The sequence below is a fragment of the Grammomys surdaster genome, unplaced genomic scaffold (assembly GCF_004785775.1).
Source record: "Grammomys surdaster isolate TR1022 unplaced genomic scaffold, NIH_TR_1.0 126398, whole genome shotgun sequence".
In the NCBI taxonomy this organism is placed as follows: Eukaryota; Metazoa; Chordata; class Mammalia; order Rodentia; family Muridae; genus Grammomys; species Grammomys surdaster.
The window spans coordinates 3,366,924-3,391,809 of record NW_021621192.1 but is presented as its reverse complement, the minus strand read 5'-3'; the positions used below and the strand labels follow the sequence as shown (position 1 = coordinate 3,391,809).

At 37.6% G+C, this 24,886-nt stretch overlaps 1 protein-coding gene across 2 annotated transcripts in view; it reads right to left on the bottom strand.

Annotated features, from left to right (window-relative positions):
* LOC114614678 (transmembrane protein 45A-like) overlaps window positions 1-24,886 on the bottom strand; it is a 79,666-nt gene that overhangs the window by 5,642 nt on the left and 49,138 nt on the right. For both annotated transcript variants that reach the window (XM_028760306.1, XM_028760305.1), the window contains exons 2-4: window positions 12,251-12,443; window positions 10,805-11,011; window positions 9,682-9,866 (exon numbers count right to left, since the gene is read on the bottom strand). In XM_028760306.1, the coding sequence (XP_028616139.1) occupies window positions 9,682-9,866; window positions 10,805-11,011; window positions 12,251-12,440 (582 nt within the window). In that variant the 5' untranslated portion in view covers window positions 12,441-12,443. The remainder of the gene's footprint in view (window positions 1-9,681; window positions 9,867-10,804; window positions 11,012-12,250; window positions 12,444-24,886) is intronic.

The window sequence follows — 24,886 nt, the reverse complement described above, 5'->3', positions numbered from 1 at the left end:
CTAACTCCATGGTGGAACATTTAACTGGTTCCCACAAGGCACTGATGTTGATTCAGGTGCCACACCTACACATACTCATGCAAATACACATATGAACTCACACAGATTGAGAAGCTTTAAAAATTGTATGTCAGAAGCTGCATGACACTGGTAAAAGAAATTAAGTGCCCAAGGAAATGGAAAACCATTTCTAATTATGGACTACATGTCTCAATTTTATTGAGATGGCAAAACACCTAGGGCAACCTGACAAATCAAAATAATGGCTGTTGAAATCTCAACAGGGCTTTGTCATAGTTATTTTTTTAAAGAGCTGATCATAAAATTCATGTGGAATTCCACTGTATCCATCATTACATTTTTAAAATCATGGAAAAAGATCACCAAAGTTGTAGGACTCACACCTTTCGATTTTAAAATGCATTGCTTAACTATAGTAATCAAAACTGCTGCATTGATAAAATTGGTAGAAATACAAAGTAATGAAATAGAATTAAGAACCCAGAAATAAACCTATATATTTATGATTAGTTTTTAGAAATATGCCAACCAGAGCAAAGAATTATTTCTTCAAAATGGTAGCACAACTAGATATCCACATATACAATAGTGAACCTTGACACCTGTCTTAGATCATATTAAAGTTACCTCAAAATACATCAAAAGTCATAAATATGAGAAAAGCCATTTAACTCACCAAAACACATAGAAAAGTTTCATGATCAAGATATGATAGATAACTCAGAAGCCAATACTAAGACTTCTATCACAGTTAAAATAAAACTTTCAACTTCAAAATATTCCATCAAGAAAACAACAGGGGAAATATCTGTAAATCATAATCTGTTGAATATGCAATGCTTAAAATATAAAAAGCATTCCTAAGATTTAACCATAATTTATCTTAGTGGGCAAGAAATTCAAGAATCATTGCTCTGGATAGTATAAGTTTACAGAAAATTACTAAGTACATATTAAGGGAAGCAGCATCATTAGTCAAAAGGGAAGAAAAATCAAAACCATAAGATACAACCAATAAACAAAAACTGAACTAAATTTTCATTATATGGAGAAGTTGGTATCCTTGTTCATGGCTGATAGGACTGCAAACTGATATACACATAATGGATTAATAGTGAAAGAAACTTAGGAAGTTGAATCTAAAATTTACCTATGGCCATCAATTTTATACCTACATTCTCAAATCATTCAAATAAAAGCCCATGCTAAAAACTCTCAACAGCATATCCACCATAGTCATAAATTGAGGGAAAAAGCAATTATCTATCAATCTATGATGAGTATCCAAAATGTGGTATATTCATAAAATAAAATATTAACTAATCATAAAAAGACCATGCTACAGCATAGATGAAACTTGAGAACATACGGAGTAAAAGAAGGAAGAAACAATAGGTCATATACTTTATGATTTTTGTCTAATATAAAATATCCAGAATAGGTAAATATTCATGAAGGCAGCAGATTAGTGGCTTCCAGGCCCTAGGATGAAGAAGAGAGAGAGAGACCAGTTAAAGGATCTAGATTGGCCTTTTGAGGAGATGAAAATGTTTTGGAGTTCATCAGAGGTGGTGTACTTACGACATTGTGAAAACACTAAATATCACCAAATTGCTTAATTTAAAATACCTAATTCCTTGTGTGGTGGTTTGAATAGGTTCATGTATTTGAATGCTTGATTATTAGGCAGTGGTATTACTACACCTTTTTGGACTCGGTATGGCCTTGTTGAAGGAAGTGTGTTATTGGGGGTGGGTTTGGGGGTTTAAAAGGCTCAATCCAGGCCCAATGTCTCTTTTTACTGTTGCCTGTAGACCTGGATACAGAGTTCTCTCAAGCTACATTTTCAGCACCATATCTGCCTGCATGCTGCCATGTTTCCCACCATGATGACAATGGGCTAAAATTCTAAAAGTGTAAGCAAGCTCAAATTAAATAGTTTTTCTTTGTCAGAGTTGTCATGGTCACGGTTTGTCTTCATAGTAATAGAACACTGACTAAGACACCATGTTTTGTGACTTTTATCCAAAAAAGTAATGTCATTCATATATATATATATATATATATATATATATATATATATATATATATATAGTGTGTATATGATTGATAGATAGATAGATAGATAGATAGATAGATAGATAGATAGATAGATAGACAGAACTGGGTCCTACATAATTTTTGTGTATTACATAATTTTTCTGTCTTTAAAATCAATAACAAATGTATCTTTTCTCCCAGAATATACAGAAAGCACAAAAAAATTATTAGAAAGTATGTAAGTTCTAAGTAACAAATTTTGGAGAAAAATCATGGCACTGAACTGGTTGGTAAATAAAGGGCATAGGACCAAGATGGAAACAGAAACATTTGTCCTGTTTCTCTTTTTTCTCAGGAGCTGATGCAAATGATAAGTTGATAGAACATGTTTCTGGCCACATTTGCCACTTTGGAATAGAAGAAGAAAGAAGGAGGAAGAGGAGGAGGTGGAGACATAGCAGAAGAAGAAGAAGAAGAAGAAGAAGAAGAAGAAGAGGAGGAGGAGGAGGAGGAGGAGGAGGAGGAGGAGGAGGAGGAGGAGGAGGAGGAGGAGGAAGAGGAAGAGGAAGAGGAAGAAGAAGAAGAAGAAGAAGAAGAAGAAGAAGAAGAAGAAGAAGAAGAAGAAACTAAGAACATAAACACTTTAGTATGTTCCCTGTATTTATGTATTTACAGCATTGGCAACTAAGCTGTCAGGTTATAACATGTATTGTTCATAATGTTTTGTTGTTGCTTGTTTACATTTCTTATTCTTTTGGGTTTTTGCGACAGGGTTGCCATGAATTAACCTGCCTGGCTTAGAATTTCCATGGTCAGGCAATTGTGGTTGGCTTACAGTCCATAAAGGGCCATATGTGAATCTGTGGCATTGAAGCCTACGATGAAATGGAGACTCTGTGATCTTAGAGATACCAGAATCAGGATTTTCTCAGTCTACAAAAGAAGGCTGCATACACAAAGCAGAGTTGATAGGGGCTGAGTGTGCTATAATTTTTATTCTCCAAAGATTTATGTAGTTTCTTTGTTTTCGCTCACAATTGATTTTTTAGCTTTATTCTTCTACAATATGACATGATACAGGGAGTTGTAAAAGTTTTTGTAATGATTTCTCTCTTTTGTTAAAAAAAGAATGATGTGTATGTGTGTTTGCCTCTTGCTCTGTAGGTGCACTGCCTGCAAGCAAGTGCTCACAAGGGTTAGAACTCCTAGAGCTGGAGTTACAGATGGTCATGAGCTGCCTGATGTGGGTTCTGGGAACTAAACCTAGGTCTTCTACAAGGGCAGCAAATGGTCGTAACCACCACGCCATCTTTCCAGCCCCTGATTCTTTTGTATTCTCAAGGCTTACTTTGTGGCCTGTAATCTCATTGATTCTAGAGATTGTTTTGAGAGCTGCTGAGAAGAATGTGTATATTCTTATCTTTTAGATGAATTATGTATTGACATCTGTTAATCCAAATGATCTGTTAAATAGTCTATCTCTGAAGTTTCTTTAGTAATTCTCAGTTGGGAAGGCCTACTTAATTATATAGACAGGGAACTAAAGTCCCCCACTATCATTATATTAGGACCTATATGACCTTCCATGCATTTTAGCATTTGCTTTGTGAAACTGGGAGCCCCAAAATGTCATGAGTAAATATTTACAATTGCCAACTCATCTTGAATGCAGTGCTTAGTATGCAGTGCTCTTAATTATCCCTTCTTACAACTTTTAGTTTGGAGTCTACTCTTCAGCTCTTCTCAGGTGTCAGAAGAGCTCTGCCAGCTTTTTTTATTTTCCCCTTCTAGCTTCAATGTTTTTAGTAGGTTGATTTCCAAACTTTGACTTTCAGTGTTCAGATTTTTTTTTCTTTTTTACAAGTGAAGCATATTTCCTGGAGACATAGATATTTTGATCTTGGTTTTTTTTAAATATTTACCTTACTTTTTAAAACATTTTTGTATCTATTATGTCTGTGTGTGGGTATGAACACATAAATGCAAGTGCCTCAAGAGGCCAGATGCCTCCAATATGCTAGAGCTGGTATTACAGGCAGCTGTGACCTGGTTCACCTGGGAACTGGCTATTGAATCTAGGTCCTCTGCAAGAACAATAAACACTCTTAGCCTCAGAGTTTTCTCTCCAGCCTCTGGATCTAGGTTTTGGTTCAGTGAGTTAATTTGCATCTTCTCACAAGGAACATAAGTGGAAACCCTGAGATTATTATTGAGTATGCTATTTCCCACAGTTTTGCTGAAGGGAGGAAGAACAGGAAAGCAAAACAACCATTATATTAAAGAGGAAGGATGGTTGTAAAAGACTCTTCCATGGAAATACAAGCTATCTCTGAAGAACTCAAAAACAGAAGTAGAGGCCTGCAAATTCTAAAAGATAAAGGCAAAAAATAATAGATGAATGAAATATGAAACAGAACGAAGGTGTTGTTATCCAGGGTCACTTCTTGGTGAAGTTGAATGTGGTCTCGCCCACCTTTTTGCTTTGATATCCATCTCTACGGGTGAAAACAAAACTGCCAGTCTCATTAAGTCACACAAAGCAGGTTGGTACATCTATCTGGTAATACAGGTTTTGATGTAGGACTCCACCTTCTGCTAGACTTTCCCAGGCTGATATCTCCTTATCTTCCAGTTAATACTTCCTTGTCTCGTGTTTGAGCATTGTCTTTTTTCTATGTGAGGTTTTCTGTGTTTAAGGCACGGAGAAAGTCCTCCTACACCTGTCTGTGTCACTAGACTGTCTTTCTGGCCACAGACCTACGCAAGATTCCTGGAGCAGTTTAACCCCTCATTTCTCCCGTAGAGTCAGTAGCCCTGGCAGTTGGGTTATTTATTCCTGTGTGCCCATGGAGAATCTCAACCTTAAGGAATCTGTCACAGTTGTGTCTCCATCTCCATGGTCTAAGGGGCTCGATGTCTCCCCCATTAATGATACCTCCAGCCCTGTTGTGTGTTTGTAGCCTGGCCAGAATCTCTCTAGCTCACTGACCTGTTAGCACAGAGTCCAGAAATACAAAGCACCTCTCAGCTACCAAACAGTGCAAGCAGTGTGTTGACGTTGGTGACTGACTGATGGATTTTCCTAGCTATGTCTTTACTAAAATCCCATGAAGGTTTGCCTTCTTCATTTCTTTTAACTAGAGACAGAGTCCCTACGTATGTTTTTAACCTTGTACCCCTCTTTTCCTGGATCTTACAGAATTGGGTTCTAATGTACCATTTTACCCAGACTCCACAGTTGCCTTTAGAAACCTCCAAGATAAACTATCTCAAGAAGCCTTTAGTAGCCATCATTAATAACAACAACAACAACAATAATAATAACAAATAAAAGCTGCCATTTTACAAAAGGATTTTATTTTTTTACTTTTTAATTATTATTTTATATCAGAGTGACAGAAAAGTTGAATATTTCTGAATATTTTACTGGAATCTCACCTCCTAGTGTTTGAAAGTTGCATATATAACTAAAGGCCAAGATGCAACCCAAGAACAGGGACCATGAAGATAGCTCCTATGGAAGCCAAGGGATATTCTAGCCCTTTAAGGTAAACTTAAGTCAATTGAGAACACTGTAACTCAAGACCAGAAACTAACCCACCAAGTCATCTTGTAAAATGAGCAATGTATTTTTTTATCAATGGTCCTAATTAGTTTTCTACCAGAAAATTACAAGAGAAAAGACCTATAAAGGAATTGCTTTTACTATATTTTGTATGCTGCCCCCCAAAAAACCCCATGTTTTGATTAGTTCAGTCTTCATTGCTATTAGAAATGCTGTAGTTAACTTTTTGCTCTGATAAGGACTAACCCAGAGGCCTGTTTTCTGTACCATACAGTATCAATTATTACTGCATATTTTGTTAATCTCATTTATGTCAAAATTAAAAGTCCAAACAAGGGTTTTATATACAATGTCAGGCTTTGGGGCACAACTGTGAGCCATTTTGCCATTTTAGAATGGACTTTTGTTTTAAATAGACGTTTATTTTATTTTGTGTGTATTTATTTTGAGTGTTTACCCACATGTATACCTGAATACCACTTGCATACCCGGTATCTACAATAGGATACAGATGGTTATGAACCACCATCTGGGTGATGGAAACCAAACCTCTGTCAGAGCACAGTGTGCTCTTAACTGCTTAGTCATTTTGTTTTTTATAATATCCAGACAAGGATGAGCTACAGTTTGGACTTAGAATCTGGGCATTGTCCTATGAGGAATCTTCGGGACATGGGGACAAATAGAGCTAGGATCTACACAAAGACAACTGTCCAAAAGTAACAAGAAGCCATGGCAACAGAAAAAGCTTCCCCATTGCCCATCCACCCTACACTCTGAGGAAGAAGAGAGTAAAAGAAGTACAAAGTGAGCCTCTGAATTGCTCTCCCACAGGGAGATACAGAAAAAAAGTCACCGAATGAAGGGCACAAGGGATTTTCTTCTTGTTTTTAAATTACATGAGTGGCTTAGTCATTGAATACAGTTGTTTTAAATACCATGTGGTTTAAGAAAGAAACAACTTTTTATAGGTTAAGAGGCGAATCTCTCTTCTGTCTGCACAGAATCACTTCTAGATAAGCTATTAAACCAAAACAGACTGTACATTTGTCACATTTAGCTCACATGTCCATACATACGGTTCCAAGCATCCAGGTGGCTCTTTCTCTAATCTGTCTATAGATGATTTACAAACTAGTGTTGACCATTTATGGACACATGGCAGAATTAATATTTAGTTAATACTTAGTGATTAGTTCTTCTTAGACATAAAAAGAGGACAAAAATGCTTATTGCTGTCACTATGGGCACAAAAGTAATATTTTCACACTTCTTGAAAAGTTAAAAAAAAACAAAACTATGGGTTTACAATTCATAGGGATAAGTTAATGATTATTTAGAAGTTACTTTTCAACCTACCAATATGTCTAGATTAGTTTCTTGTGTAGCCAGATGTCTAGCCTGAATATTGTCCTGGGCCCTTAAAGAAAAATGAACATTTAGATGTGGTGAAAAGCAAATCACAATACAATATCTTTGGTTTAGGAAAGAGATTTGAGCATGAATGCTCACATACTGCACATACCAATAAAATATGGAAGCATCAGACATTCCCCAAATTTCTAGGCATTTTTTTTATCTCAGAGGAATCAAAGGATGAAGATGTAGCTTAACAGGCATTTCTTGTTAGTGTATATTTACACTCATAAAAATGTTCATTTTTCTTTAAGGGCCCAGGACAATATTCAGGCTAGACATCTGGCTACACAAGAAACTAATCTAGACATATTGGTAGGTTGAAAAGTAACTTCTAAATAATCATTAACTTATCCCTATGAATTGTAAACCCATAGTTTTGTTTTTTTTTAATTTTTCAAGAAGTGTGAAAATATTACTTTTGTGCCCATAGTGACAGCAATAAGCATTTTTGTCCTTTTTTTATGTCTAAGAAGAACTAATCACTAAGTATTAACTAAATATTAATTTTATTAATTACAATCTTATCTTATAGTTCCTTTCTTCAACTCTCTTTTGGTTTCCTCTCTTGCCCTTACTGTTTTTCTTTACATGAATATCAAGCTCATTAATAAAATTAAACATATATGTATATATGTATGTACACTACAATTTGAAAAATGCATGGTTTCTCAGGATCCATACAGTAAAGGCTTGCTCTCCATGGTGTCACTATTCGTAAGTCATCTAACCTTTAGGTTGGAGGCCTAAAGGAGCCCTCAGGTCGGAAGGAGGAGATAGTGGAGCCCTGGCCATACTTCTGTCTTTCACTTTCTAACCGTGAGGTGAGTGTTCGCTGAACATATTCTGCCTGTGATATACTCACAGACAATAGCCTAAAAGCCAAAGGGCCTAACAAATCACCAACTGGGACCTCTGAAAGCATGTTGGAGAATAACCATTTTCTGTCTATTATTGATCACTTAGGCATTTGTTGCAGTAATGGAAAGACAGACAACACATACAATCCTGAACTGAGTAAATAACTTATACCTGCCCTTTCAAGAACACAGAATTCATAGTGATGTCTGTTCCAAACCAAAGGAAGTGTTTGCACCCTTCAAAGAAAACACATTCTCTGATCACAATATGACTAAACTGGAAATGAGTGATGTTTAGAAAAGATACACTCTGGAACTTAAAATTGTATTACTACACAGAGCTACAAGTCAGTGACAGGTAGGAGAAGTATACCCTTGAGTTTGAGGCCATATTTTTGGTCCTTAGTGCCTTAAAACAAAACAGAAAAACCCCACGTAAGTCAAAGAACTCATGAATTAAAGATGTAAGTACACTACAAATACAACACTAAATAATATCTAGATGTGTTTATATACTAAAACATGCTTTGTCAATAAGATGTTAAAAACAAATGAAATTGTCATCTAAACAAAAATATAAAACAAAATAGAGAAAAAGGAGTGAAAGACAGCCTCACAACAAAGGAAAAGGTGAAATAAGATTTCAACAAATCCATACAGTAATGTAAAACTTCTGCAGACATCAAGAAACTAATCTGAAGAAAACGATCATAGAGACATAACACATACACCAGTGTCAAGTGGTGCGAGAGGCCTGGCTTTACCCCAACAGTTGCCCTGGACTAGCATTAGCAGGCCACCAGCTCAGCTCTGCTCCCACCATGCACTTCTGTTTTACTTTTGACCCAAAAGATTTTATACTCTCCTTTTGTCTGTTTTACTTGAATATAATTGGATGTTTTCTATTTTTTTTTAATTTTATTTTTAAACTTCTCTTTGATTTTCCATATTCCTTTTTCAAATCTCTCCAGCCATTTTCTGTCTTATCTGTCTTTGCCACATGCTCAGAGCAGAGAATATACACAAAAGCCTAAGCTCACTGGGTCAACTTGACTGGAAGCTCTGTCTTAAAAAAACAAACAAACAAACAAACAAACAAAAACAAAAACCAGCTTGGGTTGAAGTTATGCTAAGAACAAAGACTTTATCTTCTCCAAAAGCAATGCGTACTGCTCACCACTGAGCCATCTTGTTGGCCCCACACTGGTCACAAAATCCTCACCTTTATGGTGTTTGCTTAACTCACACCACGTGACTTGTTCCCCTTTCCCTCTCTGGTCCTGCCCTTACACCCACCTTCTGGTCTCCTCCCTATTCCCAAATCCCTCCCACGCTGTATTTTCATGATTTTTCCACCACACCTAGAAATTGTTACAAGATATAACATGTGATAATTATTTTCTGGAAAAAGATAAAATAAGATGAACATAAAACCCATATGGTGACCATCACAGAGCTGTATCTCTGTCTTTTGCCTTTCATACGGTTTTTGAGCTTTGATCATCAGGCTCTCAGCTGTTCTAGCAGAAGGAATCACCTACAACCATAATCATCAGCTTCCCCTTTTGACATACAGGATAAGTAGATGCATCTTGAAGGACCACACGACCTACTTCCTCCTCAACTACTCTGACAGTGTTCTTCACTAGAACTGCCAGGCTATTCCAAGAACATCACCTCTCTGATGCTCACAGAAGAGAAGTATTAAAAAAAATGCCTCACCAATAAGAAATGGCAGATAAGTGACACTGGGTCTGTTAGCTAGAAATCTCAACTCACCTGCCAGAACCATGTTCCTTGTAATAGGATGAGACTGGACCGCAGGAGCTCCAGAAGTGTATTGTTCTTTGTGAGGAACTCCATGAAGGCAACTGCGCCCCCCAATATGGTGATGAAGACCAGAAGTTCATGTAAAAAAATGTCAATCATTTCCCGACCGTGTGTGTGGTTGTAGAAGACAAATGCTAATTGAGGGGACAAAACATATTTTCTGATGAAGCCAAAGGCTTCCCACTGCACCATTCTCTCTCCATAGAATTTTATACAAACATAAACTTGTCCCAAAGAGCAAATCCCCACTGATCTCCATAGCAATGTACTTTTGCTTTGGGGGAGAGTAAACACTGTCTCTTAGGAAGAGAATCTCTGAATGCTACCCCCACTTTTCCCTTCTCTCAACCTTTGTCTTGTGTTCTAACAAACCATAAAATATTTTCAAGTTTTGTCCAAAGCATTGTCTGTGCAGGATGATGTATAATAAACATGACTGAAGTGGAGAGCTATAACTAACGTGAGTGTACAGATGAATGAGGTGAAGTCAAAGTCTTGCTTTTATCGCAAATTATCAAACACTTGTTTCGTCCACCACCCTCAGGATAATCTGAGAAATCAACTGAAAGAAATACCCTGTGGTTCTCATTAACCTCTCAGAATTAGGCAGTCGTTTCTTAGATACTACGTACCATATTTTGGCAGGGTTTCTGACCTTTGAAAAGCTCATTAGAAGCTGGCAGACATTTTCTATTGTGAGTTGATGTTCCATTTCAAGTAATTCATGCACTACTGCACTGAGTTCCTCTGTCACTGTTAGCAGTGAAAAGAATAATAGGCTCCACAACTGACAGGCAAGTGCCCATTGCAGTTGACTTTTTAAGCCAGACAGGAAATGCAAATAAAGTTTTTTGAGATACTGTGTCTGCCCAGATCTAAATTAGTCTGTAAAGATGTAAGGAAGGAAGACTATAGGTATCTTATCTAGACACACATACATTCAACTATGGCCCAGACAGATAGCCCTGTCAATCAAGGTGACACAAAGAAACTAAAGATGTGTTGTTATAAAATACTATATCAATGCCCACTGATAGAAAAAGATCAGAAAATGTATTTCCCTCATACTTACCCTCCACAAAGATGGCGTTTGATAGCATTAACTTGCTTAAGGAATGCGGAAGTACGTTAGTAGTGAAACATATGATTTGGGTTATACCCTGTAGCCCAAAGAAGAGGTACATGGTTGTGTGATGCCATTCCAGGATCTCGTTCCACTGGCCGTCTTTATATAAGATCAAGGAGGGTCCTCCTGAGGTAAACTGTTCCCCAAATACACCTGTGGAGGAACATATCACATTTTAGAATCCTCTCCTTAACTTTACCTTGTAGGTGAGAAGACACAGGAGTAAGTGCTCATTGCTTACTCCAACCTTATGATGCTGATTCTTCCTGCTGAGCTTTCCATCAAACGCATAACCACAATGATTTAAACTTGATTCAGCAGTTTAGATGCTTGTTTGGATAACCAGTTTCATCTACACATAGACAAATGATTCAAGCAACTGTTTCATATCCTTAACACTGGTAATTTCAATTCAACGATTGGTTCTAATTTAATCACTACTTGAGGGTTTGGATTTCCAATATGTGTCTAATCAAGAATGACTCCTTTCTTTCTAGATATTGCATGCTTAGGCAGCCATTTCAAAATCCCAGATTCCTGACAAAATTCATAAAGAATTAGCTGTTTCCCCAACTAAGAATAATAGAGATGGTTCATGGTTAATTATTCGTGTAGATAGTTTTTTTTTTTCTCTTAGACATGTTGCCTTGTTAACCTCTAGAATAGGAAAGAGAAGTCTTTTCTTTGGAAATGGTTATTTTGCAATTTGATGATCATAACAAAATCCTATTGACATGAATGAGAAGAATCAGTGGGAAAATTATAAGTATTACCTTTTATAAAAGAGCAGCTACAGCAGCACTGTAAAGATGTAGAACCTTTTTATAGAATGTTCAATAACAAGAGAAAACTTTGAAGTTAAAAGTTACCTGAACTCTGTCCAACTCAAGAAACAAGACGGATATACATGAAGCAAGATATCCTTCAGGCCTGATTCTCTGTATCATCTCTACCCAACAATTTGTTATTGGAGATTTCCCATAACTGTTTTGTTATTTTACAAAATATAAAGTAAGTCATTTCAAAATCATAAAGTAAAGTATAATTTACAAAATAATTTCTTAGAGCTTACTCTTTGAGAGATCACAACAACTTGTATCAAACTATTTCATAGGTTTCCACTGATAGAAAGGAAATTCACTTTACTGCATATACAACTTAAATACTAACTTGTTAATTTTAGGCTTTTGAATAATTATGAAATGTACTTTCCTAAGATTACGACAGTTGTAAACTGTAATTGGATTAAATACTAAGCAACATAGTAATACAAAATTCATTTTGTACATTTCAGTTTTGAATTGAATGTTTTTAAATTTTGTTTTTGTTTTGTTTGGCTCATGAAATACTCCAAAGGAGCAAACAGAATACTGCCATGAGTGGTCTACTTACCAGTAAGAGCCATTAAAATTACAACAACTCCTTCCCAAATCTCCGTGCGACGTAATAATGTTTTAGAATTAACATAGCAGGTCCGAGTTTGCTTTTTGTAGACAGATTTCAGAATGGCCTTTGTACTCCACCAAAAGCCCATGAGGAAGAAGAAAGTCCCAGGGAGAGCATGACCTCTGAAACTCCCCATGACCTACAAGTATAAGAAATAGACATTTCACTTAAACTCAGCAAAAGTATCTGTTGTCTCCACCAAATCTAATGCTGTGTGAGAATTATGAGTATATTGTAGATCCTACTATAAGATTGGCAATTTAACTAAAAATAAAACAAAAATCTTGCATTTCTTTGAAATTTATCATGTATTAGGCACCATGTCATCTGTACCCTAGTTTTTGAAATATACCTATAGGTAGGAAATCACTATCCAATTTTCAGATGAGAAGTGGGTTTGGAGAATTTAAATGACCTGTAGAGATTTTACAATTGATAAGCAATAAGTTTTGATTTCTTCAAAATACAGTATGTACTATATCATATACATGCCCTTTAAGCATAAAGGAAAATGACATGGAAGTTTGGAGAAGTTTTAAAAGTTTAAAATTTTAATAAGTTTAAAAATTTTAAAAAGAGGTGATACTGCCTATAAATTTTTAAGTAAATAATTTTGAAGGATCAAGGATCAAGACTTTTTAAAGACTGGTAGGATTCATGAAATGTTTCTATGTTCCTCTTTTTCTGTGTATCTTCCAGGCTTCTCATTCAGCTGAATTTGAACAGTGTTTGTATTCCTGGCTAGTTGAAAAGCAAGGAGCTGGCATGTGTCACTTTCAAGCTAAGTCACTTGAGTCTACTTGAATGACGTAGTTGTCTTGCCTCAGCTACTTTTGTGTGACATGTGTATTACACAAAGATGGGCAACCAGCCTGACTCACATATACTGCATATATGTGCATGCATGCATGCACGTGTGTGCATGAGTGTGTGTGTGTGTCCCTTGATTAATGTAGACCACTGAAACTTTGAGGTCTACTTTTAGAACAACAGAGCCTGAGGGGCACCAACTCAAATCACATCATAAATTTTGCTCACATTCTTGCTACAGTCGAACTAAGGAACAGAATTACAATCTGGATTCAGTCAAGGGTGTAAAACAGTCTTGAATAATGTGAGTTTTTAAATACTTGGGAAGCCCTTCTTTCAAGCATATTTATTGTACTTTTAACATAACAGTGAAAGTACAGTTCAAAATCATCCTGCATGTCCCAGAGTCGGATCCAAGCAAACTCACGAGGAGGATTTCACGATATTCCTAGAATAGGAGACTGGAATCCTTAATGGTTTTTTTTTTTTTGAGTGAATACCGGGGCTCATAGTTTGGGTTACTCCCCTCTGACTTAAAGGGTTGATCTAAAAAAATCCATGAAGCTGACCCACATACTGTATCCTGTGTATGCTCATTTCTGGCACCCTGGAGTCATCCAAACCTCCCAAGAGTCAGACTACATCACATATGTCTAAGTACAGGTTCTGGATATAACACTCACTCTGTGCTAAGCACAGGTTCTGGCCCTACTTCTCGCTCTGTGCTGTAGTTAGGACCATACACTTTACTTAACATGTTTTGGACATCTAATTGCAGTTCTTTGTTACTAAAAAGAGTATAGAGACTTTAATGATACATGAATTTCTTCTCCGATGAGCTCCCATTTAGTAACCTAACCCCCCCCCCCCGCCCCCCCCCCCCCCCCTTCCGCCCCCCCCCCCCCTCATGTGCTGTTGATTCCGCCTGTTTGTCTGGTTCAGACAACTATACGAAATTGAGAAATACTGTTGTGAAGAATACAGAAATACACCCAACCTATACATTTCCCCTCCTTTTTTTTTTTTTACAAAAGAGTTTTGTATGATTTAACAATCTTGAAACATTTTCTTCCTCCTTGATATATTAAACTTGTTTTTAGGAGTTTCTAGAAACTTAAGATTCTGGATTAAAACTAAAACTTTTCAAATTTAAGATCAAATAAAAACAATACATAAGTCAAAGAATTAAAAGAATGCTTAAAGAAGTTATGCAGACATTAAAAATACAGTCTTCAAATAACCCGTAATATTATTTAGTGAAAATAATGGATGAAAACGGAGAGAGAGCAGGACTCTATGGCTCAGGGGCAAAATCAAATGCCACACAAGCCTGACAACATGAGTTGGACCCTACAACTCTTGTGATTCTACAACCCACAAATGCATCATGGTGCATCCTCCACACATTGTACCCCCCTAATAGCAACTAAAACTGATCCTAAAATTTTAAAAATGAGGGTAGGTCTGAAAACTTCTTTATCACTTGTTACCTCTGTGGCTTTTGGTAAGTTACTTAAACTTTGAGTGTCTGGGTTTCCACCTTTGTAAAATGGGACCAATAATAGCACCCACTTCTAAACAATTAACTCATCTTACTATCAAACAGCTTATGTTATCCTTTACTGCAAATGAGTAGCGCAGTGGTTCTCAACCTGTGGGTCACGCCCCATTTGGGGGTCAAGTGATCTATTCACAGGGGTCACCAAAGACTATCAGAAATGTCAAATAGCTACATTACAATTCATAACAGTAGTAAAATTATAGTTATGAAGTAGCAACAAAATAATTTTATGGTAGGGAGGGGTCACAACAACATAAAACACTGTATTAAAGGGGCACAGCATTAGGAAGGTGAACCACTGTACTAAAAAAAATAATGTAAAAGTAACATGAACCCAATGATATCAGAAACTATATCATTTTTAAATGTTTTTAAAAGAAATTGATGCAAAACAAAACAAAAAGGTAAAGAGAAGTGACAGATAGAAAGACTGAAGGACGGCTTGAATGTGCATTGAACAAAGACAATACCAACGGACGTGCAGAAGTGATAGAGAAAAGTTCACCGGACCTCAGCCCTACTCAGAGAACCAGAGGCAACTAAGTGAAGCTGAGAGCAGAGAAGATGATATCCCCAGGGAAGAGCACAGCAATTGGTTGTTCAGTGTCAAATGGTTAACCCTGAAAACATATGCACAAGAAACATTATATGGATTGAACAGGTTATTTTTAAGAATATAAATGTCTATACATATACACATATGCATGTAAGAACAATTAGTGGAAAACAGAGGCCCTGAGTTTGAAGGAAAGTGGAAAAGGGTATATGGAAGGGTTTGGAGGTAGCGAATGGACAGGAGAAATGCTGTAATTACATAATAATCTCAAAAATAAAAGTTTAAATAAATAAAAATTAAAAGATAACACGAATATCTATTTCTATTTGGATACTGACTATGAAAAAAACAAAAGGAATTCTACAGAATTATTTTTGCCACTCCTAAGTGTATAGCTCCTAACTTTTCTTCTGTTACTGTCAGGGCAAGTTCCTGGGATCTTTTCTATGGTATTTGAATAAATTCCTTCAAAGTGGAGATCATAAACATATGCTGTCATTTCCTTCTAACCCTAGATAGTATCTAATGCTGTAAACATCTAAATTGACAGGACTCCCTCAGCTCGCCTTACAAACAAGATCATTTCATCACAAAACATCTCTGCTCGGATGTCTCAAAGGCCGTCTCATAGTCAACATGCCCCAAACAGAACAAGTCAGCTTTATCGATCTGCCTAAGGTGAAAAAGAAACTTGATTCATTACCTACTGGTTAACAACATTCATTCCTATTCACCCCTGCCCAAAAATATAAAAATCATCTTGGACTGTGACTATTTTCCTAAAAATTAATTAGCTATTGAAAAGTATCACTTGAGATGATTAATATCAACTCTCCATGGTCCCAAACTTAGGTGACTCTCCTTAGCCACTTCAGTGAGATCTGCTTGATCAATCCTGCCAAACAGAGATGGTTCCTTGTCTCACTTTCTCAAAGCATTGTTCCTTTAATGAATCTTTTCTGTGATTAGCTGTAGAAGACATGTTCTTCTCTTTAATCTGTATGACTACATCACTGTGCTTTGAAAGTCTTCCTACATAAGAAGACATCAGGAAGTTTCAGAAATAAAGAGCCTAGATCAGTTCTATTATCTCGAGGCCCCAGCATATTTGGGAATGTAAGATAGTCCCAAAGAGGGGGATAAAGGGCATATTATAGCTGCTGTCAAGCTTTAGAATTGCTGAAAATACTTAACATACAAGTAAGCAAGTAATAGTTCACATGGAATTTTAAAATCCAAGCCTTCCTGAATGTATAATTCTAGGTCATACAGTCTTCCTGCCTTGCCTCCATGACCAGAGTAAGTGAGCCTTTGCATTCTACCACATTCCTGGGCTGTAATAAGGAATGTAATAAAAGAAGAGTCACAAAATGTTTTTAATGGATTTCAGATGATCACAGAGGGCAAAGAAATGAGTCCTTCCTACTTTAGCTATAGTGCCACTGTCCTTTTCTTCTAAAATAACTTGATGATTCATATGCTGCTGTTTTTTAAAAAGACTTAGCAAAATAAAGACCTATCAATCATATTTGCCTAGCAAAAGGACCCAAGACACACAGCCATTCCTAGTGATTAAAATGGCAATAATTTCACTTTACTTTCACGTTGGAGAGGAAAAATGCCTATATCCTCAAATACTTCTCTTGGCTTTTAACTTATAAAACCATCTATCTTCTGTTTTCTGGTCTGGAGATACCTATTAATGTTGGTTGTTCCTTGTAAAAGCCTAGTACAACAGCAGAGTGTGGTGAGCTCTAAACCTCCAAAACAAGCACCTTCTTCAAGAAACACTGGGTGTCCTTCCTCACTCACACAGTTGAACTTGCCAGCTAGCCAGTGGTAATCAGTGGGGCAGAAAATAAAAAGAGCCTTCCTCTTGATCTTCACTTCTATCTGCAAGTTCAATCACTGCCCTACAGATATAGTTCATCCTAAAATTCAGATTCTTCTCCCATACAAAAAGACCTATTAATCATAGCAACACCAAATACTATTCTTTTGGCTGAAAAGAAGGAAAAGCAAGCAAAATAAACAAACAAACAAAAAACCAAAAACAACCACCCTCCTTATTTCCCACTAGATCATTTTTATTGGCAACACACACACACACACACACACACACACACACACACACACCATTACTCACATCCACTTACTTAGCACCAAAAAGAGTGTTTTTAAACTCTAGTACTGAAGAGATAATGTTCTATTGTAAAGCACATGTGTGACAGCCACACAAACCACAGACTTTCCCTGTGAATAGAAAGAAGAGAAGAAACTCAGCCAAGAGTAAGGGATTTAACAGTTTTCTTGGTGGAATCACAGTTCATTTCAATATATAAAAAATATTTTTATAAGACCTAAGATAAACTACAATTTTTTTCTTGAGCCATAACCAGAAAAAAGAAAGAAAGAAAAGAGAAAGAAAAGAAAAAATATTCATGTCTTAGTTATCCATATTTCAGGACGCATTTGTAACTTTTTAAAAAAAATATTTATTTATTTATTTTACGTATGTGAGCACACTGTAGCTGTCTTCAGACACACCAGAAGAGGGTAAAGGATCCCATGACAGATAGTTGTGAGCCACCATGTGGTTGCTGGGAATTGAACTCAGAACTTCTGGAAGAGCAGTCAGTGCTCTCAACCACTGAGTCATCTCTCCAGCCCGATTTGTAACTTCTAATTCACACACACACACACACACACACACACACACACACACACACACACGAACTTGACTATGTCTTGAAGTTCACTTTGCTGATGTCCTCATTCAAAGAAAGTGATGCAGGCATATGTAGCTCTGAAATTTCTCGATCATTCATCATTCCATAACAGTACTCCACCTCCCCAATGTAAACTGCTTTGTAGAAATTTTCTTAAACTATCCTTACCTTAACCCTGTGCTCAAAGTCAAGTGCAAACCAATTTTCTTCTCCCCAGAACATATAATGAATGGCTCCAGAGTCGAAAGAGAAAAGCAGCTGCTGAATGCTTCTATATCTAATGCTGCCTCCTCCTGTTGCTTTGACGGTAAGCTTATGTGCTTGTCATTCCAGCATGAAGTTAAGCAGTTCAGTTTCACATTGTGTCATAGTGCAGTTAAAGCCAAGAAACACACCCTTGTGAACAGCCTACTTCCCACCTACCAGGATCCTAGCCTGAGCCATGTGCTACCTGCTCTGTGGGTCACACAAACTCTCTTTCAGAACATAACAAGTAGAAGACAAAAAATAATTACAATAATGATATTTAATTGTATGCTGGAAGTTCTGAAGAGATAAATCAGTTCCTAATGTGCAGTGCCTCAATAAGAAGATTGCCACAGGTGTCAGGATTGAGTCATAGATGCACTGAAGCTATAGGAATAAAGAAACAAAAACTACTATAGGTCGGCACTTATGGCTCAAAGAATATGGAACACTATCCTACCCACTGCCTGTATTGCACAATAGCATCCCAGGTAGTCAGGGTACCTACTAGGTAATAGACACAGCTCCTACTGATCCCAGAGAGGTGAAAATAGCAACACTGAAGAACTATGTATTCCTTACTAACAGGTTGGTCACAGGTTATGTGAGAATTAAGATGCTGGCACACTTAAAATGGGGACAAGGTTCTATCATAGAAGGGTATATAGTCAAAAATGTCATTGAAAAGCAATGAAGTGAAAGATGACCCAGGGCAAGGGCAGCATCCTGACAGATAGTGACCTAAGGGGAACCCTTATGTATTATTGACAGGAATGTAAATTAGCATGGACATCACAAAAAGCCATGTGGCTATATGATCCACTAATCCCACACTACGTGTATTTTCAAAAGAAGTGAAATAAAGCAAATATAAGTAATAAAATAAAGTAAAAATAAGTATGTTAAAGAGATATGTTCATTCAGGTTGACTGCTGCCCTGTTCACAGTAGCCCAGACATGAAATCAACCTAAGTAGCCTTCAACATATGAATGGATAAAGATGGGGCTGAAGAAATGGTTCAGCAGCTAAGAGTGCTCTCTGTTCTCACAGAGGACCAGAGTTCAATTCTCACATCCCACAGCAGATAGCTCATAATCACCCATAATTCCAGTTCCAGGGGATCGGACTCTCTTGGGTCTCTATGAGCATTTACATTTATGTGTACATACTGGCATACATATTCAAATAGATAAATAAAATAGATGAAAAATGTGTGTGTATATTATATATATGTATATGTGTGTATATTATATATATGTATATGTATAATGTATATGTGTATGTATATATGTATATGTATCTTGAATAATACTCAGCTAGAAAAGATAATCCAGTCATTTTCAATGACATGGATGAACCCATAAGATTTCATGATTCAAGAAGCAGGGTAGACATAAAAAGAAAAATACCTTATGATTTCACTTATTTGTGGAGTACACCGAAGATGACGCCCATAGCAGTAGAGAGTAGACAGAATAGAGTCTACTAAAGGCTTTAGAAGGAAGGAAAGAGAGATGAATTGGGATAAAGACTTGTCTGTGGGTACAAAGTTACTTCAAATTAAGAAGAATAATTTCTGATTATCTACTGCATGGGGTGGGGGTGGGTGGGAGGGGGGAAGAAGGAGCTGGAGAGAAGATTCAGCAGGTAAACGTCCCTGTGGCCAAGGCTTTTGACCTGAGTTTATTCCTGGTACCCACAAGGTCAGTGAAAAGAACTGACTCCTGCAGGTTGCCCTCCAGTATTCCCACATGCACTGTGGCACACCCACACACAGACACCCACACACAAATAAACACAGTAAAATATTTGAAGAGTAGCAGAGAATTACACAATAAGTTCTAACAGCTACCTAATCTGTTCTTAGGATCAAATACCAATGTTTCCAAATACTGAGTAATTATGTTTAGATTACTCAACTGTGACAATTCTTAGGAAAAAATAAGGACAATACTCTTCTCTGATTGGTGTAAATAGTGATAAAGTAATTTAAACACACTTGTTGTTCTGTAAGATGCTTAACCTTTAGAAAAGTTCAGTAGAAGTTCAAACAGCTCCATCCAACACCGTAAATGTTCAGGTCTTGGCACTCTGAATATGATTTCCTACTCAGTCTTACACACACAATGCTTACAACTTTTTCCCACTTACTTCTGTTCACAGACAAATTCAAGACGTAGTGGATAACCAATGCATTGTCCTGTACAGATGTACACAGGTAAATCAACTTGCCCTAGCTTTGAGCTCAGGTTTCTAATCTCAGCTATGTAGGAGGCCGAAGCAGGAGAGTTGCAAATTCAAGGGCAGTCTGTGCGACTTAGCAGCAAGAGCCTTTCTCAGAACAGAATATAAGACAAACAAACAGGCAGGTAGGACTAGAGTGCATAAGTCAGTGGTAGAGTGCATGCCCAGCATGCATAAGGCTATAAATTCAACCTCAGCCCCACCTCCCAAAAAAAAATCAACAAACAGTATTAATAAGAACCAAAAAATCCAAACTGTCTTGGTTTTCTATTACTATAATAAATTCCAGGGCCAAACACCACTTGGGAAGGAATGTATTATTTAGCTTACACATCTCAGTCACAGTTGATTATTGAGGGAAGTCAGGGCAGGGACTCATGGAAAACAGAGGCAGGAATCATGGAGAAACTTAATGCTTTGCTTTCTATGTCCTGCTCAACCTGCTTTTTTAATACATGTCAGTACCACCTACCCAGGGGTGGTACCTCCCACAGTGGGCTTAGCCCTACAACATCAATCATTAATTAAAAAAAAATTGCCTCAAGGATGATCTTATTGGGCATCAGTGGGAGGAGAGGCCCTTGGTCTTGTGAAGATTTGATGCCCCAGTGTAGGGAAATGCCAGTGTGGTGAGGTGGAGGTGGGTGGGTGGGTGAGGAAGCACCCTTAAAGATACAGGGGGATAGGGGGTTTGTGGAGGGGAAACCATTTGAAATGTAAATAAATAAAATATTCAAAAAATTGCCTCACAGATATGCATACAAGCCAGTCTGATGGAGGTAATTCATCAACTGAGATTTTCTCTTCCAGGGTATGTCTAGGTTTGTGTCAAGTTGACAAAATAACTAGCCAGCACAAAAACAAAAAGCTGAGTTCAGATACCGAGTGAATTAGGAATCAGCTTGGCAAACTTAGTGAGATCCTGTCTCAAAATATAAAAAACAAGTAAGGGGCTTGGGATATAGTACAGTCATAGAGTACTTGCTTATCTGTATTTCAGACCCTAGATTCCATACACAATATGGTAACAAACTCAATGACGTACAAAGAAAGAAAGAAAACTAAGGAAATACGCGTTCTAGTAGAGACAAGGACATAAGTTACTCTTGTCTTGATTACTTATGTCTCAGGATGTAACTCTCATTTCAGTGTTCAACCATGACAAGCAAAGGCTGTACTTCCCAGGACACTTTGCATCTAGTTAACATTCATAAGCAGCCAATGTGCAGTGTATGGATCTATTTCTAGATTGAAATAAAAAAGGAAGCTTGTTAGCAAGCACAAGCGTTGTTCTTCCTGAGCAGTTGTGCCCATTCTGTAGCTGTCGCCTGTGGTGTTCAACTCCAGCATCTCCATCTGTCCAGAACAAACTCACCCAAAGCCTCCCCTGAGGACTCAAACTACATCACTGATCCTTCTCGCTCTGAAGTTCACATCTTCTTAGACTGAATAGGCACTGATGCTTTGTCTCTGCAGCATGTGAATGGGCATTTGAATTTTTGAGCTCTCACTCACTAATCCAGTGTAATGTATTTTCCCCTTTAATTACAAACTATATGTTTCTCCTTTAAACAATCCCAATAATACAAATACCAAGAGAACAATCCACGAATCAAAGTATGTGGGCCAGATGTCATTAAAAGGAAATACTGCCTATGCAAAACTACTAAAAGAATGGATGGTATGCCACAGAGAAAAAAATGCTTGCAAAAAAAATCCAACAAAGATTTTATCTCTAAAATATTTAAAGAAATTTGGGATTCAACAACAGAAAAGTAACTGAGTAGTAGAAACTGAGTAATACTTGAACATCCATTTCATCAAAGAAAATATACAGATCACAAATAACATAAAAAAAGATGCTCAATGGGGGATAACAATGGAGAAAAACAATGTTATGCTAGCATGCACTTATTTAAATATGCTAAATCCAAAATGCTAACAATGTAAAATACTGTCTGTGAAGCAACAAGAATCTCTCATCACCATGCAGCTGCTTCGGAATACAGGTTGGCAGCTTCACCCTCTATGATCCAGATTTGTGCTCACAGACATTTACTCAAACAAATTGGGAACTTTTATCCACTTGAAAACCTGAATATGATTATTATTAACTGTTTTGTTTCACGGCTGCCAACACTTGGGAACCACCTTGATGTCTTTCATTGTGTGCAAATACGTAAGAAAGGCAGTATGTGCTGATGATGCAAGATTATTCAATGAAAAGAAGAACTAAGCGCTCTCTATATCTGTGAAGAATTGAGTTGGAATTCAATTCACAGAGATAGAAAGAACAATTCTCAAATTCATTTGGAATAACAAAAACCCAGGATAGCGAAAACTATTCTCAACAATAAAAGAACATTTGGGGAAATCACCGTCCCTGACCTCAACCTGTACTACAAAGCAGTAGTGATAAAAACTGCATGATATTGGTATAGGGATAGGAAAGAAGATCAATGGAATAGAATACAAGATCCAGAAATAAACCCACATATCTATAGTTACTTGACCTTTTTTTTTTTTTTTTTTGGTTTTTCGAGACAGGGTTTCTCTGTGTAGCCCTGGCTGTCCTGGAACTCACTCTGTAGACCAGGCTGGCCTCGAACTCAGAAATCTGCCTGCCTCTGCCTCCCAAGTGCTGGAATTAAAGGCGTGTGCCACCACTGCCCAGCTTTCTTTCTTTCTTTTTTTTTCTTCCACTTGATCTTTAACAAAGGAGCTAAAACCATGAAGAGGAAAAAAGAGAGCATTTTCAATAGGTAGTGCTGGTTGAACAGGAGGTCAGTATGTAGGAAAATGCAAATTGATCCATTTTTATCTCCTTGTACATAACTCAAGTTCAAGGGGATCAAGGACCTTCATATAAAACCAGACATACTGAAACTAATAGAAGAGAAGGTGGGGAAGAGCCTCGAAAACATGGGTACAGGGAAAAAGTTCCTGAACAGGACACCAATGGCTTATGCTCTAAGATCAAGAATTGACAAATGGGACCTCATAAAATTGCAGCACTTCTGTAAGGCAATGGACACTGTCAATAGGACAAAACAGCCACCCATAGATTGAGAAAAGATCTTATCAATCCTACATCTGATAGAGGGCTAATATCCAAAATTTAAAAAGAACCCCCCCAAAAATTAAGACTCTAGGCAATCAAATAACCCTATTAAAAATGGGGTACAGAGCTCAACAAAGAATTTTCAACTGAGGAATATTGAATGGCTGTGAAGCACCTAAAGAAATGTTCAACATCTTTATTCATCAGGGAAATGCAAATCAAAACAACCCTGAGATTCCACTTCACACCAGTCAGAGTGGCTGAGATCAAAAACTCAGGTAATAGCAGATGCTGGCGAGGATGTGGAGAAAGAGGAACATTCCTCCATTGTTGGTGGGATTGCAGGATGGTACAACCACTCTGGAAACCAGTCTGGTGGTTCCTCAGAAAATTGGACATAGCATTACCTGAGGACCCAGCTATACCTGTCCTGGGTATATACCCAGAAGATGCTCCAACATATAATAAGGACACATGCTCCACTATGTTCATAGCAGGCTTATTTGTAATAGCCAGAAGCTGGAAAGAACCCAGATATCCTTCAACAGAGGAATGGATACAAAAAATGTGGTACATTTACACAATGGAGTATTACTCAGCTATTAAAAACAATGAATTCGAGAAATTCTTAGGTAAATGGATGGAACTAGAAAATATCATCCTGAGTGAGGTAACCCAATCACAAAAGAACACACATGGTATGCATGCATTGATAAATGGTTATTAGCCCAAAATCTCACAATACCCAAGACTCACAGACCATGTGAAGCCCAAGAAGAAGAAAGACCAAAGTGGGAGTGCTTTGGTCCTTAGAAGGAGTAACAAAATACTCACAGGAGCAAATATGAGCTAATGTGTGGAGCAGAAACTGGAGGAGAGAACATCCAGAGACTGCCTCACCTGGAGATCCCTCCCAGATGCAATCACCGTATGCAAACACTGTTGTGGATGTCCAGAAGTTCATGCTGATAGGGGCCTGATATACCTGTCTCCTGAGAGGCACTGCCAGAACCTGACATATACAAAAGCAGATGCTCACGGCTAATCATCAAACTGACCACAGGGTTCCCAGTGGAGAAGTTAGAAGACTAAAGGAGTTGAAGGTGCTTGTGATCCCATGGAAAGAGCAACAATACCAACCAACTAGAGCTCCATGGGTCTAAACAGCTAGGCTGGGAACACACATGGAGGGACCCATGTCTCTAACTGTATTGCAGAGGCAGATGGACTTGTTGGGCATCAGTGGGAGAGGACAGCCTTGGTCCCTTGAAGGCTGGATGCCCCAGTGAGGGGAAATTCGAGGGAGGGAGGTAACAGTGGGTGGGTGGGTGGGGGCACACCCTCATAGGTATAGGAAGAGGGAGGATGGGTTAA